The 18,734-nt window shown below is 32.7% G+C and overlaps 1 protein-coding gene across 2 annotated transcripts; it reads left to right on the top strand.

Moving 5' to 3' along the window:
- The first annotated feature begins 15,046 nt into the window (after nt 1-15,046).
- On the top strand, nt 15,047-17,091 carry LOC149187100 (homeobox-leucine zipper protein HAT4-like). Of its 2 annotated transcripts, none has more exons than XM_089411286.1 (4): nt 15,047-15,560; nt 15,690-16,030; nt 16,154-16,233; nt 16,399-17,091. In XM_089411286.1, the coding sequence occupies exons 1-4, from the start codon at nt 15,323-15,325 to the stop codon at nt 16,685-16,687; spliced, it is 948 nt and encodes a 315-aa protein (XP_089267412.1). In that variant the 5' UTR covers nt 15,047-15,322; the 3' UTR covers nt 16,688-17,091. The 2 variants fall into 2 exon arrangements, with proteins under 2 accessions (XP_089267412.1, XP_089267411.1); XM_089411285.1 differs by having other exon boundaries at nt 15,048-15,560; nt 16,151-16,233.
- Nucleotides 17,092-18,734: the final 1,643 nt, after the last annotated feature.

Here is an 18,734-nt window from a genome sequence, read left to right as displayed (position 1 = left end):
AGATGAATATGATGCCATTTGACTTACGGAAGGTGATATACTTTAACATTATTTAAGCTACATATTACCGCTTTAATTCTTTTTGTCGTTTCATTTTTTAAAGAGACAATATTATTATAACCTTCACTTTATTTCAAAGGGTTTTTTCGTTGGTTTTTTTTTTTATCATAATTCCTTGGATTTTATTCTTTTGGTCTTCTCAACTGTGTATCATCAAGTTGGTATGATGTCAAATATATCACCAGTGAAAATAATACTTTTTTTTTTATTTCTCCTATGTATTATTGTAAGGGTGACTCCTTTTCTCCATGATTAATGAATAATGAATTTATGGATATACTTTAATTAAAGAATCATCATAAATCCATAAACGTGACTAATCATTAGTGGAATCACACCGACACTATATTTTATTAATTCTATGGTGTGGAGATAGTATTATAAGATGCTTCATGGTGAATGAATGGGTTTAATAATTATGATATAGGGCTGCCATCATTATAATTATGTTGGCATAAAGAATGATTAATAATATGTAGGGGTAGTTGGGTTAGTTGAAAGAGTTATGGTGGTGATGATTAGGTTGTGTGCTTCACTCATTTGACCACCTTCCTAATGCCACTCAAACTCATCATGTTTCTTTCCAACTCTTCAAACTTACATACGCCATGATGTATACACACAATAAATAAAGACAAACATAATATATATATAACATATGGATGTGAAGGGAGGTGGGGTTGGGTTTTCTTGAAAAATGATATTCAGAAGAGAATGCAGTTCAGTTTCAAAATATTTGTCCTTTGGTGTGGGGTATTGGATAATGATCGATTGAGAGGTTGGTACTTGTTTATTCCAAATTCAACCGACAACTATACAAACATGCCATATATTGAATTTAATTATGGTTAATAATAGGATTTATACATGTGGATATTTCTAAAAGTGAGTTGTGTAAATATTTCCATTGTTTAGTGGTCAAGTAGCGATATATAATCATTTCTCAAATTGATTTTTCATTAAAATAATTAAAAATGAAACTTGATTGAGAAATATACATATACATATAAATATAAATATAAACTTAAATTAATATATCAAATTAGATTAATAATATAAAAGAGATTTATATTTATTCCAAAACTTAAGGAACAATTTTACTTGCATATCATATTTTATATATTGAATTAAATTATTATTATTATTATTAATTTTTAAGTAATAACAAAGATTTATTATTAGAATAATTAAAAATAAAACTGAATGTTGATAAAATAAATTTTATCTAATTATATATATATATATATAATAAAATAAATTTATATACACAATTAAATTGATAATATTGATGATGATGATTATTAATGTTTACTAAGACTAATGTGGTCTATCAGGCCTCAAGAAAGAGAGTCTAATTGTCATTCTTCAAAATCTTGTTTCTGTGATCAAAGAGCAAGGGAAGAAGCATTCCAAGATCGCTATAGTTGGGTTGGCTTAATAAGTCAAGGAGATTAGAGGTGTGACTGATGATAGGGAATTGAGAGTGGATGTGGGCAATAGTCGTGCAGTCTAAAAGGAATTGCTTTTCATCTTCCACCTTCTTAGTATCACAAATTTGACAAATCCTATCTTCCGAGGGAGTCTTGGGAGTAGACCACCGCCCGATCTCACTTCGAAGCTCATGAGAGTTAGTTATAATCCTAGCGATGCTCATTTTCTTCTTAGTGCTAGTCAACATAGAGAGATAATTCTAGTTATCGAGGGTGGGGTTGATCACCTCCTTATAGTACCTTAGCTTCCTTTTTCCCTCCAACTCCTTAGCATCCCACATCTTGTCCTTAAAATTGGAGGTAATAGTATCTTTGATACTATCCTTGCTTCCCATGATGATCTCCTCCTTAATCCCCCAAAGGTTGAGCCAAGACTGAGCATCCTGATGCCACCCGCGCTTAAGGCGCAGGTGGGGGTTTTGACTAAAGTTAGAAGCAATTTTTGGGAGCCTCTTGGATTCCATATTGTGAAGCTTCTTCTTATACATCAGATATCTAAACATGGCCGCACTTTCAATGGGGGACATGCCAGCTTCGATCAAGAGGATAGGATAGGGAGTATTTCCCTTGATCTTGAGGTTATATGTTATGAATTGCTTCTGGATCATCTCAATCTTTCTCCACGACTCCCTAGATACACTGCACCCCCAAACTTCACATCCATATAAGATAATAGGGGCGACGAGAGTCTCAAAGACAAACTTTTTTTTACTCCAAAAGTAAAGATCGATTGACTTACAATTGTTTTCAAGCTCATAATAAGCCTTCCAAACTCCAATAATTCTTTTTTCGAAGCTATAATTTCAATTGAGCTGATGAGGAAAGTCAAGACCAAAATATTTATAAGAATAAACTTGCTCAAGGAAATGGTTATCATAGACGAAACTATCGTGGGTGATATTTTTGGATTTAATCATCATGACTTTAGTCTTGTCGGTATTAACTGTCATACCCATCTTGGAGCAATAGACATGAAGAGTCTTAAGTTGCTTGTCTAGGTCATCGTGGCTCCTTGCAAGAAGAATGATATCATCAACATAAAGGAGAAGAGTAATGATAATACCAGTGAGCTCGGTGCCTTTGCAGCCCACAGTTTCCAGACACTCCTCTAGCTTATCGATGTAAATACCAAAAATGGTAGGGGAAAGGGGACAACCTTGCTTAACCCCAATATTACATTTAATATCTTTAGACCACCTTTCGTTAGTCTTAAGCTTGGCAATGATAGTCTCATAGAGGCGGATCACAACAATCCTCAGTTCAGGAGGAACCATGATCTCTTCAAGCCTCTCCCAAGTTTATCTCGGGAGACAGTGTCGAAAGCCTTTATAAAGTCCACAAAACAACAAAAGAGATCAGTTTTACTATTGCGACATTCCTCTGCAATGATCCTAAGGGTGGCAAGGTGGTTGATGGTTGAGTGATGCCTCCTAAAACCAACTTTCCCTTTATCTCTTTTACCCTGGTTCTCAAGCCAAAGGCTAAGCGTTTTTTCCAGAATGAGCCCATAAAGCTTCGCCAAGATGTGGCTAATCATAATGTTCATATAGTTAGAGGGAGTGCTTTTGTCCCCATTTTTGAAGATAGGCACAATAAGGATTTGCGTGCAAAGCTTAGGGAAGCCATGCTTTACAACCAAATTGAGAAGCTTGTGGAGATGAGGAATGAGGATAGATTTTCCCATTTTAAAGATCTCAGCTTGGTAACCTTCAATATCTTTGACATTCCCCTTAGCGAGCTTATTAATCCCAGACTCAACGTCTCCCAAAGAAAAAATATCATCCTTAATAGGATGTTTAATATGGTGCCCATGGTGTCCGAAGAGTCATATAACTTCTTAAGATATTTATCCCAATTTTCTAGGGGGGATAGAATGATTATTTAGTTTTACGAACAATCATATTCCACCAAAACTTTCTGGGCGCAACTTTAGAAAGGTGGAGAAGATTCTCTTGTCTCTTATTAATATATGACCTGTCCTTCCTCTTAATGAGAGTTTTGTATATACTTATATTCTAGAGCTTAATGGTTTCATTAGGGGCATTTCTGATTGTTTTCCTGGCAATTTTACAGTGTTTGTCATACCAAGGACAGGAAGTTCTATTTTTTGTCTTATACGAAGTCTTATTAGATAATTTGTTAATGGTGGTGGAAAGGGTAGTAGTAAAATGGTAATATATTTGATCAATGTTGTTATTATAAGTCAGGGAGCCTAGATTCCTTTCCAAATCCCTTAAGAAAAGGTCGGACTTACTTCTATCAAAGTGAATGTGATTTTTTCTTTCGTTGTTCTCCTACATGTGGGTGGTATGCATAGCAAGATTGAGGGATAAAGACAAAGATCTGTGATCAGAGTTAGAGTCAGACTTGTACCCATTAAGAAGCTCAAAGTTTGTAATATGGTTGAGGACATGGATGTCAGAGATTGCATAATCCATGACGCTGCCACCTAGCCCATGGGAGCAGTTCATTTGGCCAGAGAGAGGCCATTTATTAATATCATTGCAAATGATTAAGTCTTGGGAACTACAAAGTTTGAGGAGTTCTGTGCCAAATAAGTTCTCGATTATGTCTTCAGATTTTCTCTTGAATCTATTAGCTAAGTGACCATCCTCATCAAGCCACAAGGGCTGAGGTTAGATTTGTTACTTAACATAATAGCTTGGATAATAGCAGTCTGAGCATTAAAGTCCCCAAGCAAAAGGATATTTCCTTCATTCCTTAGGTTGTAGATGTCTTTTTCTAAGGTATTGAAAGGAAAATTCTTATCCAGGTTGTTTTTCTTATAGAATGTAGAGTTGATAGGGGTGAGATGTCTTTTTCTAAGGTATTGAAAGGACAATCCTTATCCAGGTTGTTTTTCTTATAGGATGTAGAGTTGATAGGGGCGAAATAGCATATTGCAAGGAAGATCCTATTGGTTGTAGAATCAGAGATCTCAATCCTAATGTATTGATTGAAGGGGTCGGTTTTATGAAGAAAGATGTGAGAGGAAACATTGTTCCTAATATAACAGGAAATACCACCAAAACCTCTCCTCAAGGATTTATTATTCCAAGCAGACCAAAGAGTGAACTCGTCAAGGTGAGGGACCCTAGATTCGTCATGCTCCCAAGTTTCAACTAAAAGAATAAGATCAATATCACTTGGGATCCAACTTAACATAGGACCTTTACACCATGGAAAACCACGACAGTTCCAGAAGAGGACCCTGACTAATGCATTTCCCTATTATCATTCGTGTTTGGGACTCTTGTCTCTAATAATAGTTTTTCTATTCCTAATGATTGCCCATTTGCCTTCTTTTCTTGCCTCCTTGACCTTTTGTACTTATTTCCTAAGTTCAACTTGGTCTTCTTGAGGTCTTCATTTATAAAGATTCGCGTTCCTTTTAGGCTTGGGGATTTCCTAAGTATATCTAATTTATGGTCATTACAACTGACCTTGACACGGATTAGTCTATGTTTATGCTCAAGTATCTTTCCTACCCTTATTGCTTCAGTGAGATAAGTTGTTTGAATTTGAGATTTTGTCTTTACTTGTTATTTATCTAATTCTAATGTGTCTTCATTGTTTTGTTCTTCTATACCAACAATTATAAGGTGTAAGGCTCTTTTGTGGTGCTCATGGTAGAGTACAATTAATTTATTAATTTCTTCTTTTATGGGTTTAATATCTAATTTATTCTCTATGTTATTTAGGGCTAAGCTATTATGTAGTTGTTCTTTTATATTTTTAATCTCGTTTTTCAAAGTGTCATTTTCTTTGACAATTGCTTGTTTGCTATGTTCGATTTCTCGAATTCTACCTTTCATTCATTAGAGTTCAGTCTTGAGTGAGATTATTTTATTTTCTAATGATTTGTGGTTATGGTCAAGCACTGTAGTTAATTCTAGTTTAAAATGGTTTTCTCTTTCTTCTCTTCGTCTTTCTAAAGATTCAATGTACTCATAAAGACTCTCTAGGGTAATTTTACTTGGTCTCCCTTTGCTAGAGGGGGGTTTAGAAAGATGAGGAGAAGTACTCATAGTGGAAATAAGAAAAACTTAACCAGAGAAAATAGGTGGGAATGTATGCACCTGGCAGAGTTGTCTGTAGTAGAACTGATTCTTCTGGATTCACTCATAGCTGACTTGTAGTTTGCCTCCCTCCAAGAGTGCATTCTCTAGTAGCTATGGGCCTTTTTGATGCCAAGTGTTATGCTACAAGAATTCCACCCTGCTTCGAACTTGATTATCCACGTCTAAGCCCTTTATATGGAAATTTGATGCCCTAATGAGTGCCAGAATTGCACATGTGTAAAGGATGATAAGCCTGCTCTAGATTGAAGGTCTTGACTTGTGAGATATATCTTCAGAATGAAAGTCTTGAATTTGATAGAAATATCAAAGAATAATTGTACATACATATCATATAATGAATTAACTTCTTATTATTATTATTTTAAATTATAAAAAAATTATATATAATTTAAAAGTAGAATTAGTCTAAATATTTATTATATTAATATTTATATAATATTTTTTTAAATTACATAATATTTGATTAAAGTTATGATTGTGATATAATAATTTTTCCTCGTTAAAATAAATATGATTAACAATAAAATAAATATATAAATAAAAAGTGAATTTAGTTTAATTATGTTATAAATATTATATTGAATTATTAGTGTTATACACACATATTCATTATGCAAATTTCATGTAAAGTTATATAATCATTTTTTAAAATTAATTTGATTAAAATAATTAAAATAAAAGTTGCTTAAAATAATTGCAATAAAATTCCTAAATAATTTAATAGTAAAAAATTAATTTGATTAAAATAATTAAAATAAAATTCTTGAATAATTTAATAGTTTTTTTTTATATTATATAGAATTAATAATAAGAATAAAATTTAATTAAAATAATTAAAAATAAAATTTGTAAAATATGAATTTAATTTAATAATATTTTTTCAATTGAATTATTAACACTGATTACATTTATATTATTTTTTAAAATTAATTTAATTAAAATACTAATATTAATAAATTTAATAAATTATTTATTAATTTTTTTAAAAATATTTAAAAATAAATTTTTGATTAAAATAAATTTTTTATTAATTAAAATTATCATATAATTTTTATAAAATTTACAAATGAAATTATTATATAATTTTAAAAATTATAAATAAATAATATATACAAATTCTTTTTCCTAATAAAATATATTTTATAAATTTAATTATGAGCTTATAGTCTTATGTCTTTAAAATGATAGATAGAATTATTGCACTTGAATGACTATTTAAGTAGTTTTACATCAATGTTGGCAATATACTTTTTTAAGGAAGATACCAATGATGACAATATACTTTTTTAAGGAAGATACCAATGATGACAATATACTTTTTTAAGGAAGATACCAATGAGTATGTGACTCAAACAGTATCAATTCAAAATACACTTTATTATATTTTGAAAGATTAATATATATATCTATATCTATGTCTATATATAATTTTATTTTGTTTTTTATAAAATTTGGGCGAGAGAAGATGCCTTTTCTATAAAGAATTTTATATTTATTTATTTCTTAATATAACAAAAATGTTTATTATAATTATCAAGTGGATTTATTTTAAGTGGTTGGAGGAATAATTGGGATTCTGCTCACCCAAGTTCAATTTTTACAAGTAAAATGTTGAGCTTTGATGAAATGGCCTTGAGCCTAGTTGTTGAAAATGAATAATCCTTCGACGACCAAAACATGTATATTTTTCATATAAAATATAAAAGTTTTTCCATATTAAAGAAAACAAAAAATGTTTACCATGATGGTTATCCTTCTTCTCCATTCCAATTTCAACAAGTGATATGAAAATCTTTGTTGTAATGGTTCTAAACCGTCTTGTTGAGTTTAGCCAAATGACATGATGAGCTTTATTGTAATGCATTCCAGTCTTGTTATTGAATGTGACAAAAAAGATATATTCTTCATATGAAATAAAATATTTTTCATAAAAAAAATCATACATATTTACCAAATTAATTGTTTTCTCCATCATTTTAATATTTCATAAAAATGCTATTTTTTAATGTGTTATTTATTATTTTGGATGTTATTACTTGTCCATAAAATGTTGGCAAGATAAAATAGATATAAATAATTAAAAAAAAATTATATAAATAGAATGTACAAGAAGCTTTTAATTTTTTCTAAATCTGTTCTTAAAATATTTAAAGGAAATTTCCAATGAAAAAGTGGTTTTTGGAGAAAATTGTGTTACCATTAGAAAATTCTAACTTGTAAAATTATAGAAAATAATATGATTTCCTTAAAATATTGAAATTCATACTTTAATAATATTTATGAATTCCATAATATCGTGGACAACATTGAAACCTTTATTAGAAAGGCAGAGGTGTTTACTTTTAAATAAATAGAGTTTGGGGATAAACTACTTGAAAAGGAAAAAGCTAAAGACATTAAAAGATATCAATAAAATATTTACAAATTAGAGGAGCCATCCTTATCCTCATCTCTCATAATCTTAAAATCTTCAAACTAGTAGTTAAACAAGGTTTTCCTAAACCACAATCTAAAGAGCCTCATTGTTCTTATTTTTAAAAGTGGGGATAATAACAATACTTGTAATTAGAGGACATTATGATTACCCTCTATAAGTTAAGGAATATGGAATTATTTTGGAGAATAAGATTAGCATATGGTCATAAAGTCAAGAAGAAAGCTACCACTCAAACATGGACCACCTAGTTACATTTCAAATAATTGCAAACACATGTTAAATAATTAAATAAGTATCTTCAATTGTTTTTCTAACATTAGAAAGAATTTGAACACTGCATAGAATTAACCTTTGGAATATATTAGAAGAGTTAAATATTCCATTTTAGTCAAGAAATATTATGACAAGGTTGTCCATGAGTGTTATTAATATGTTCAATAACATTGAGGATTGATTAGAAGAAATTGTAACATAGGAGTTAAGCAAGGTTATCCCTTGTCCCCTGTCCTTTTCGACATTTACATTAACAAGGTAAAGGTATATATGGAAGAAGTAGGTTGTGTTAGTAATACTTTACTTGAAATATCTATCACCCTTCTTCTTCATGTTAATGATATTGTTCTTATGGTGAGACATCCCTTTGTTCTCAATAAGTAATTAAGTACTCTATATGATTTTTGTTGGTATAAAGGTGACAATAAACACTAACAAAATAGAGGTTATCATGTAATCAAATCCTAAAGGATCACTTACATATGATGATAAAATCTTCTTTAGAGGAAGTTACTTCATACAAATATGTTGGATTTCACCTTTTTCACAAGCTTAATTAGAACCATAAGATTGATAAATAGATTAATAAAGAGTGGAAATCCTATTTTTGTCTTAAAAACAACTATAAGTTAGGGGACCTTTGATTGTAGGAAAAGAGAAATTCCTCTTTGAGATTCTTATCACTCATGTTATCTTATATGGATGTGAAGTTTGGCATTACATCCTTCGAAGAGAATTGTTGAGAAAGATTGGGAAAATCCAAAAGCATTTTATAGTTATAATAATGGAAAGTAATACACCCTATCTTATTCTCCTTGCAGAAGCAATTTTTTTTTTCCATTTGGAGTGTGTTTATGACTTGGTACCAAATATGAAAGCATAATAAATTTGAACATGAAAGAAAAGGGTCTGTGGATCAGGTGAGAGGGAAGAGATATAATGATGATATCAATCCCTCCTCTCTATATGATCTTTCCTTGGGAGATGGGACACCGATTTTTGATGTATCCTCCATCTCTCAGTATGCACAAAACCATGGCTGAGTATGGCAGGGAGTGTAGGATTATTGCCATATCCATGAAGCCTAATTCATAAAATTGTGTGGTACTTCATTGGCTTCAGACTATTTTAGCCCTTATCATAGTTGTCATTATGTTCATAATGGTTATCGTAGGGGATAATGGCTAATTTATACACCTTCTAAGTCAGAATTGATTTGTGCTCTCCTTTAATGCTTTTTCTCTATAGTCTCTTCTAAGGAATTAGGTTCTAGTATTTTGAATTACATGTCTTAATGAGCTCCAAGCACCCCTTCCTACTCCTTGGATTTCACCTCTCTCATTACTTCTTCTCTACATCCATCTTATTACTGCTTCTAGTTCCTTCCTTCTTTACAACCGGCTTGCATCTTCTCCCACCCACTCCAAAATCCTACCCTTTTATCTCCCATTTCACTCTACTTATCATTGGACACATATAATGGCTCACATGGGTTCTCGTTTCAAAGGGCATGGAGGAACCACTTACCATACAACCTCACATGCATGGGAAAATGTAGAATCTCCACCTTGATCTTATGCCACTAAATTTAGATTGTTGGATAGCATGAAATTGCCTCATTCAAGGAGGATTCTCGTCTAGAAAGAGGCTCCATCCTACACTCGAAGGTGGATGCAGAAATTGCTAAATAGGTTTCAAACTTAGGAATGCATGAGGGCACATCACCAAATGTTATTAACCTATTGACTAGTATTGGTTGATGATGACCTTGAAGGGTAAAGTTTTTATGGAGAGGCATAAGGCTAGTTAGAAGATCCTTCACCAGCTAGATGACGTGTAATGTCAATTGAACGATGTCGATTGTAAAATTGATTTACTAGCTAAGAAATTGATAGACTTGGAGTTTGCACTAGATGAAGCTCAATCAAGGTAAGAACTTATTGAGGTGGACACCTCACTTTATGCATAATGAATAACCTTTTGTCATATATTATTTTTGGTTTTGATAGGAAAGTATACTTGTTGTTTCTCGGCATAGTAGCCAATCTTTGGAAATATTTTCCTCTCTATTTGTCATAACTACTTGGAAACTTTGGGCTAGTTAATTTGGTTAGGAATCTCTAGACTAAAACTTTATTCTTTCATTGTTGGTTTGGTTTCCCTAGTGGTAGACCATCATTAGTTTCATATGTATCTCTTTCATTTTTATTTATGCAATATGAAGGCTAGATTACAAGAAGCATGAAAGAAAATGACCTTCATAAGATTGTTACAAACTTTAATCAATGCCACCTATGGCTTAAGAGGGGTTGTCATAAAAATGCCAAGTCTTTGACTGAATAAATTAGGAGTTCACTTTGTAGAAAATTTATACATTTGAAATACTATAACATTAAAATATAAGAATAAATTGTGGCTCACATAAAGAATTTAGATGATAAAAAGAAGAAGCAACTAATATATTATGAAGAGGTCATTGACCCTAATCTAAAAGATCAAAAGTATCTTTATGTTATTACTAGTCTAAAGCTAAAATCCAATTTACTAAAGTAAGAATAAACTTTCATGAACTCCATAGTGAAAGAGGGTGTTAGATTATTCCTAAAACATCATGGGATGAAAGAATTTGTCATCTTTGTAATAGCAAGAAGTTGAAAAATTGAAAATACTTTCACTTAAAATGTTTTACATACATACACAGAATATCTCAATTTCAAAATATCTGTAACAATATGGACCTTCCTAACCTTTTAACTCATATGGAGATTTAGGAAAGCCTTTCTTCAATATTTTTTGAACACAAAAATCAAATTTTAGGTAGTTGTTGCCATCAACATCATAGAAATAAAAATTTAGGTCATCGTCGTGTCGTCCTCCTCCTCATTTTTATAACAAATGTTAACATTATATAAACAAATGGAATTGTGTGTTCTCCTATGGAAGTTAATAAACATGCAAGTGAAGTACTATCTATATAAATCAATATCATTGTCGTCATTGGTGTTATCACTCTTGTCCTTGACATTTCCAATGTTACTACATCATCATTATCATTGTTTAAATATGATATTTAATATGTTTATTTTTCTTAATCATCTAACCATCACATTTAGTGTTCTATATAAATGTAAATATACTCTTTAAAGTTGTCTAACTTTTTACGTATAAAAGGAAAACTACTAATTTTACCTAAAACTAAAATCTTAAAAAGTTGATTTAATAAATAGAAAAAATACATTGTTTAATCAAAATTATTAATTTGGTTAAAAGGTTGATCTAATAAATAGAAAAAGAAATATTGTTTTATCAAAATTATAAAAGAAATATTGTTTTATCAAAATTATAATTTTGTTTGAAATTTTTAATAGAAATAATGGATATAAAACAACATATCTAAATAATAATATTTAAAACATGCTTAAAAAATTTACTGGTAAACACATTAAAATTTAACTTCAGGAAAATTAACTATTCCCATCTCGCTACATTATGGCTTGATTGGTTTCTCTAATGGGATAAGTCAAATGCCAATTTTCCTAGTTTAAAAGTCAAAACCATGTTATAAAACAAAATTGGCTAATAAATATATTGGATTACAAGAAAGAAAAAATTAAATTCCTTAATGCTACTTTATAGCTTAACTAGTCCCTGTGACGGAATAAGTCAAATGTCAATCTCGCTAGTTTAAGGTTAGTTGGAATATTGCTAATTTGAAGTTAGTTGGCTCATAATAATGGATTATTGGTAATTTAAAGTTAATTGATTCATAATAAAGGACCATAAATATAGAACATGTTTTTTCCCTTCGAAATAAAAGGGAATAACCCAAAAAAAAAAAAACATATACAATGTCTTTCACCACACGACGAGATAAATATGGGATATGTTCGAAATACTTGGTTCGTAGAGCATGGCATGTTGATTGGGTTAAAGGGGTTGGATTTTTTTTATAATTAAGTAATATAATATAATAATAATAATTATTATTTTTTATTTATTTTTGTAATGAGATTGAGGTTAAGTTGGGGTTAGTGTGTTTATAGGATATAAGAATATGGTTATTATTAGAGGGATGTTATTATTAGGATTGAGCTTCGTGAGATGATATCATTAAGATTGTTGAAGTTTAGTGGAGCTTGGATGTTTCTTGGGATAGTTTAATTCCTTGGATGTCTTTGTGGATAGTTTAATTCTCTCAAAAAGCGACTTCCATCCATAACCACTCCCTTGAAGTTTGAACTTGAGACCCAATGAGACTAAACCCCACTCAAACTGTGAGTAATGTGACTTAATTATTATTGATTCACTAATTCTCAATGAGATAGGAAAAAGTTTTTGGGTTTTTTTAAGGTATTTTTTTGGTCAATTTTATTTGAAATTTGATAGAGATTTCTTAAACTTGTAGATTTAAGTTGTGTAATCTAAGAATTTGAATGAATTTGAATGTGGCATTTTTTTTTAAAGTACTGAAATCATTTATGTATTACTAAACCCCACTCAAACTGTGGGTAATGTGACATAATTATTATTGATTCACTAATTCTCAACGAGATAGGAAAAAGTTTTTGGGTTTTTTTCTTGGTCACTTCTATTTGAAATTCGATAGAGATTTCTTAAACTTGTAGATTTAAGTTGTGTAATCTAAGAATTTGAATGTTGCATTTTTTTTAAAGTACTGAAATCATTTATGTATTACTAAACCCCACTCAAACCGTGGGTAATGTGACATAATTATTATTGATTCACTAATTCTCAATGAGATAGGAATTTTTTTTTGGTTTTTTTTTAAGTATTGAATTCATTTATGTATTTTTTTTGTAAGCTTGGGAGGACTACATCTTCATCATGTCCAATATATCATCCCGATCGAGGTGGGGAATTGTGACTTCACATCAAGGAGTGCCTTAAGAGAGCATTCAATCACCGTCTATCCAAAATCCCGTGGACGAATTCATTTATGTATTGAAAAACATATTTTAAATAATAAAAAGATACAATACTATCCAAAATTATGTCTTAAATTCTCCACTGTAAAAACAAGAACATCTCAACTATAAACATCCCATTGTTTAAACTATAGACTTAACATCTCATTGTTTAAATTATAAACTTGATTCTTATGACAAAGATTAGTTCACTTTATTTATTTTTTTCTATGTGGTTCATGGTTCTACATCCACATCATATTTGTACCAGATAGATCTATCAAAAGGGATCACTTTCTACTGGCTCAATCATAAACTTTTCACTCGTTCAATTATGAAACTTGACCTCAAGAGTGTCGAGAGAATTAAACTCGTAACTTATTAATAATAAAAGCGCTTTCATGATAAAACTTAGCCAACTAAACTAACCCTCAAAACTAAGAAAATTTAGTTTATATGTTTAAATTATAAACTTGATTCTTATTAAAACAACTAAAGGGCAAAGGTATAATCTAGGTTGGGATGGTAAGAAGGTTCCACATTCTTGGGCTTCTCAAAAATAAAATTATGGCTAATTGTGTTAAATGTAGTTTAATTTTACAACAACGTGGAAATGTGGGTTTCATTCAAGTGGGCCATACGGTATGGGATATGAGAGCATGCATGTGGTTGGTTTGGGTAAATGTATGAATAATGGGATGGATAGGATATGCCTTTTTCATGCATATAGATTAGATTAGGATTGATTCTTCATATGATTGCCTAGACGCTCACCCGGGCGGGCGGGCCGTCCATTCTTCCACCGCCCTTTCGTGGATATAAGGTGTTCAAAAGAACCCAAGGTTGGGCAAGGTCTTCACAACGCTGATGCGACGGCTCCCCGTGAGGGGACAAGATGACGTGCCGGCATTTGGTGTTGGATCGCCATGATACCATTGTTTGCCCGGTCCACCTACGCTACCCAATCCCATTTTCAATATGGCCCACGTGGCCACTGTTTGCTCAACACATCCACGTGGCGTGTCACAACCAATCAAAGCACAGCCCGTTCCAAATGATTAAAAGAGGGGGCGGCGTTCTGCCGCATTCTCACGCTTTGTCCGGTTGATTGATTTGGTATACGACCATAAATATATTATTATCATATCTTATCATATCCATACGTTATTATTATTTAAAACCATAATAATAATAATAACAATGATGAATGCCTGTGCTTGCTACAATGCAATGATGACTTAGGGGGAAGTTGGATCTAGTGTTTGTTATTATTATGAACCTAGAGAGTTGTGTAGCCCTACGGGTAGCTTATTGTCTGTCTATGTATATGATCGGTCGGACGGGACCCTTCTCGAAAAACAGCAGAAGGCGGCGGGGAAAAAGAGTAAAGTTAGGGTGGGCGCCGGGCGGCTGCCTAAACGAAACAGGTAGCGGGTCTCGCACGCCACTGGGATTTTACCAAAATTTCATTTTAGTAAAAATATATATATATATTATTAATAACAAGAGTCAAATCGTACAAAGTTGGGTGTTTTCATGATTGCCCTTCCACCACCGGTGCTGACTTAATTATATTGGTCCGAACCCCTTGAGTGCGGCCGCTTATCCTAATCATTCTAAGTAAAGCTCTATTATTTATCATTTCGAAGGTGTATATTTTATGTATATACATTAAAGCTCTATTATTTATCATTTTGAAGGTTTATATTTTATGTATATCCATCAAAACATATATGCACCGGTCAAGCCATCGAAGTTTCACGCGCGCGTGCATGTACAGCGCCCCACATGATGAGAGGGATGAGGGGGGATATGCGCATGAGTGGTGGTGTTATTAACTGCCTCACATTTGAGGAGGAATTGACTTATTTGTTGTGAGAGCTGCCTTTGCGTTCTAAGCCGTGTTCTGGAAGTTGAGAGAGAGGGTTTCAGAGGTTGGAACTGTGTGGCCTTGAGCCAAAGTGTACTATACGATTTTCATCATCCCTGACGTCTGGTGAGGCAGGATATATTTTGGGGTTGGACTTGCTGGTTTCTTTTGTGTGAGGATTATTCATGGAGGAGACAAAGCAGAGAGGTCTGGAACGGCTGAAGAGTTTGGCAAATGATGATACCACTGGTTTGGCTCTCGGCGTCGGTCTGTCTATCGCGATGCCTGCCACAACAACGCAAGAAGATGACCAGAAAAGCGCGCCGCTGCAACTCGAACTCTTGCCCTTTCGCCCCATCGCTTCCCGCGTTGGGACTTCTCCGGCGCCTTCCCCGCCGTTTCGCTGGTTCATGCCCGATAACTGTGAGTATACGTCCAGGCCTGCGTTTTGAATCGTGTGTATATGCTTTATTTTTCTGTGTGTATACGCTTTGTTTGTTTTTCTGTGTGTATATGCTTTGACAACGTTTCTTTTCTTTTATTGTTTTGCAGGCCGGGAAGAGGTGACGGTAGCGGAGACGAATCTGTCCGGGGTCGCGCGCGGCGGCGGCGGAGGAATAGACATGAATCGGGTTCCGTCCACAAACGAATACGAGGAATCGGCGGTTTTTCAGGCCGATGCCTTGCGGGTGGTGGACAACGGGCCGATGGCGGTGAAAAGAGAGCGAGAAAGAGCCTTTGACTTGGAGGCCGAGAGGGATCGAACCTGCGACGTGAGTTCGAGGACCAGCGACGAGGAGGAGATAGGTTCGACGAGGAAAAAGCTGCGACTTTCCAAGGAGCAATCTGCGCTGCTTGAGGAAAGTTTCCGGGAGCACAGTACTTTGAATCCGGTAACATATCCTAAAACCCTAAATCGCGCACTGCTTTTTCTTTGTTTTTATCATTTTGAGGCAATTATTGGGGTTTTAGCCCTTAGAGGCTGATCCGGTCTTTTTCAATCGGGATCCTAGCAGAAACAGAAGAACGCGCTGGCCAAGCAGTTGAATTTGCGCCCTAGGCAGGTCGAAGTCTGGTTTCAGAACAGAAGAGCTCGGTGAGAAATCATTCCAGAACCAAAATAATCACTTGCAAAACAAAGAAACAGTTCCGTGGCTGTGATTTTGCGGCCTTTAACTTGTGTTTCTTGATTCTGCGTTTCTTGATTCTGCGATTCTTGATTTTCTTGATTTTAAGTTTCTTGATTTTCTTGATTTCGCAGAACAAAGTTGAAACAGACGGAAGTAGATTGCGAGGTTCTGAAGCGCTGCTGCGAAAATCTAACGGAGGAGAACAGGAGGCTGCAGAAAGAACTGCAAGAGCTAAGGGCTTTAAAGGCGGCGCCTCAGCCGTGCGTGATAGGGCAGGATAACTATTACATGCCTCTGCCTGCCACCACGCTAACCATGTGCCCCTCCTGTGAAAGGGTGGCTACCATGGAAAACAGCCGAAGCCTTCAATTCTCCAAGTCACAGATTTCGCAGTTTGCCCAACAGTCCGCAGCCTGTTAGTCTTTTATTACTAAACTCATACTTCAGTTTTTTGGGTTCTTTCAAGGCTCCTTCGATAAGGTTTGCCTTGCCTTGTACGTTTAAACTCAAATCATTCCACACAGGTCCTTTTTTTTCCCTGTCCAGATTTCACCCCCTTTACAAACACATAGAAATACACCCTATAATCCTTGTGGGAGAAATATTTGACTAACAATACCAATAGTGAACCAAGTGCCCGGGATCTTACATATGTTGTATATTACGCTGGAAATCTATCCACAGATGACAGATTTCTCTATTCATTATTGTTCTTGTTAGTTCTGTCGTGGCAGCACACAGCATGTACATTTTGAGGCCGGGGAAGCCAAATTTTACTCTTTTTACAATAATCATAATATTATTATGAGAGTTTTTGTTAATTATTCTGCGTTTTCGACCACGATAATAATAGTAATATGGTAATATTTGAGTATGTAGATTTTCACTGTAAGAATTACTTATTTTAGGGGAGGTTTTATTAATTATTTTGTAATTTCAATCATAATAATGGTGATATTTGAGTGTACAAGTTTTTACAGTATAAATTCATGATATTTGAGTGTACAAGTTTTTACAGTATAAATTCATATTGTTAATCTTTAATGGTGATATTTAAGTATGTAGATTTTCACAATACAAATTCATATTCGCAATTTTCATATTGTTAATCTTTAATGGTGATATTTAAGTATGTAGATTTTCACAATCATATTCGCAATTTTTATTCTGATAAATAGCATGGTGTTAGGTTCATAGAAAAATGGTTTATTTAATATATTTTTAATTTAGATTATTTGATATCTTTTAATTTTATATTCAGAATTTTATATTACTAATTTTTATTTAGAAATTTTGTGTAATAAAAATGTAAATTTTGTCACTAATTTTTGTCTTTGGAGTTTTGGTTTTTGGAATAGATTGGTAAATAGTTTGACTGTGTTCAAATCTAAAGCTCAAATAACTGGCAATAAAAATTACTAATTTTTATTTAGAAATTTTGTGTAATAAAAATGCAAATTTTGTCACTAATTTTTGTCTTTTGAGTTTTGGTATTTAGAATAAATTGATAAATAGTTTGACTATATTCAAATCTAAAGCTCGTATAACGGCAATAAAAATACAATCCCATCACCAATTCCAGTCTCCAGTCTCCAAAATTCAGTGTTCTATACAGTAAAATACTGAATAAAAATCATATCAACAATATGACGGGGTTATATTCCTTGAAAAACTGTTTATTTGATATCCTCTGAACTTGGAATATGGAGCACCATATGAGGAGGAATATGGTCCTCTGAATATAGCGCTCAGTCGATCTGATATTCTCCACTAAATAGAATGTTCTGTTGACCTTTGTTACCTTTGTTTGAACGAAATATTTAATAATTTTGTCGTCAATTGGAACCAACTTTTAGATCGGTGCAAACTCAATTCAACGCATTGTGCAGCCGGGGAAGATTCGTATCATTGCCTGCTAGAGATTTGGTGTTGCTTACCTGATCAGATTTTTCTGGTTTTTTTATACTTTCATATAATATTCTTTCTTAATAGTCAGACACGCTTCATGCTTTGTTATAGTTATTCCTTAGTGATATATTCTGGTGCCAAAGAGATTACTTGTTTCCACTTTGATTATTCATACTTTGCTGTTTCTTAAAGCTTTTCATGAAAATATATTGGGGGATTTTTATATGTTTCCCTTTTTATTTTTTAAAACGTAGTCAAATATTATTCATTAAAAATGCGAGACTCACATTATCTAATTGCGCACCTAGATGTGTTGAATGTTTGGAATATTTATTTCATTCTTTACGTTTTAATAATTTAATTATTAAGAAGCCAAAAGTCCTAGGACATTTCAATTAAAATAAATTATATAACTTATTGTATTCAATCATTATAATCATTCACAACATTTATATTTTATAAAATATTATGTATTTCGAGTGTTTAGGTGCACACAAACTATATATATTCCTTAATACTGAAGTGTATTTTAATAATTATAATTATTCCATATTAATTA

The sequence above is a fragment of the Pinus tabuliformis genome, chromosome 3_1 (genome assembly GCF_031772625.1).
Source record: "Pinus tabuliformis cultivar Carrire ecotype Pingquan chromosome 3_1, CPIR1, whole genome shotgun sequence".
NCBI classification, from domain to species: Eukaryota; Viridiplantae; Streptophyta; class Pinopsida; order Pinales; family Pinaceae; genus Pinus; species Pinus tabuliformis.
This window is presented reverse-complemented; position numbering and strand designations above follow the sequence as displayed.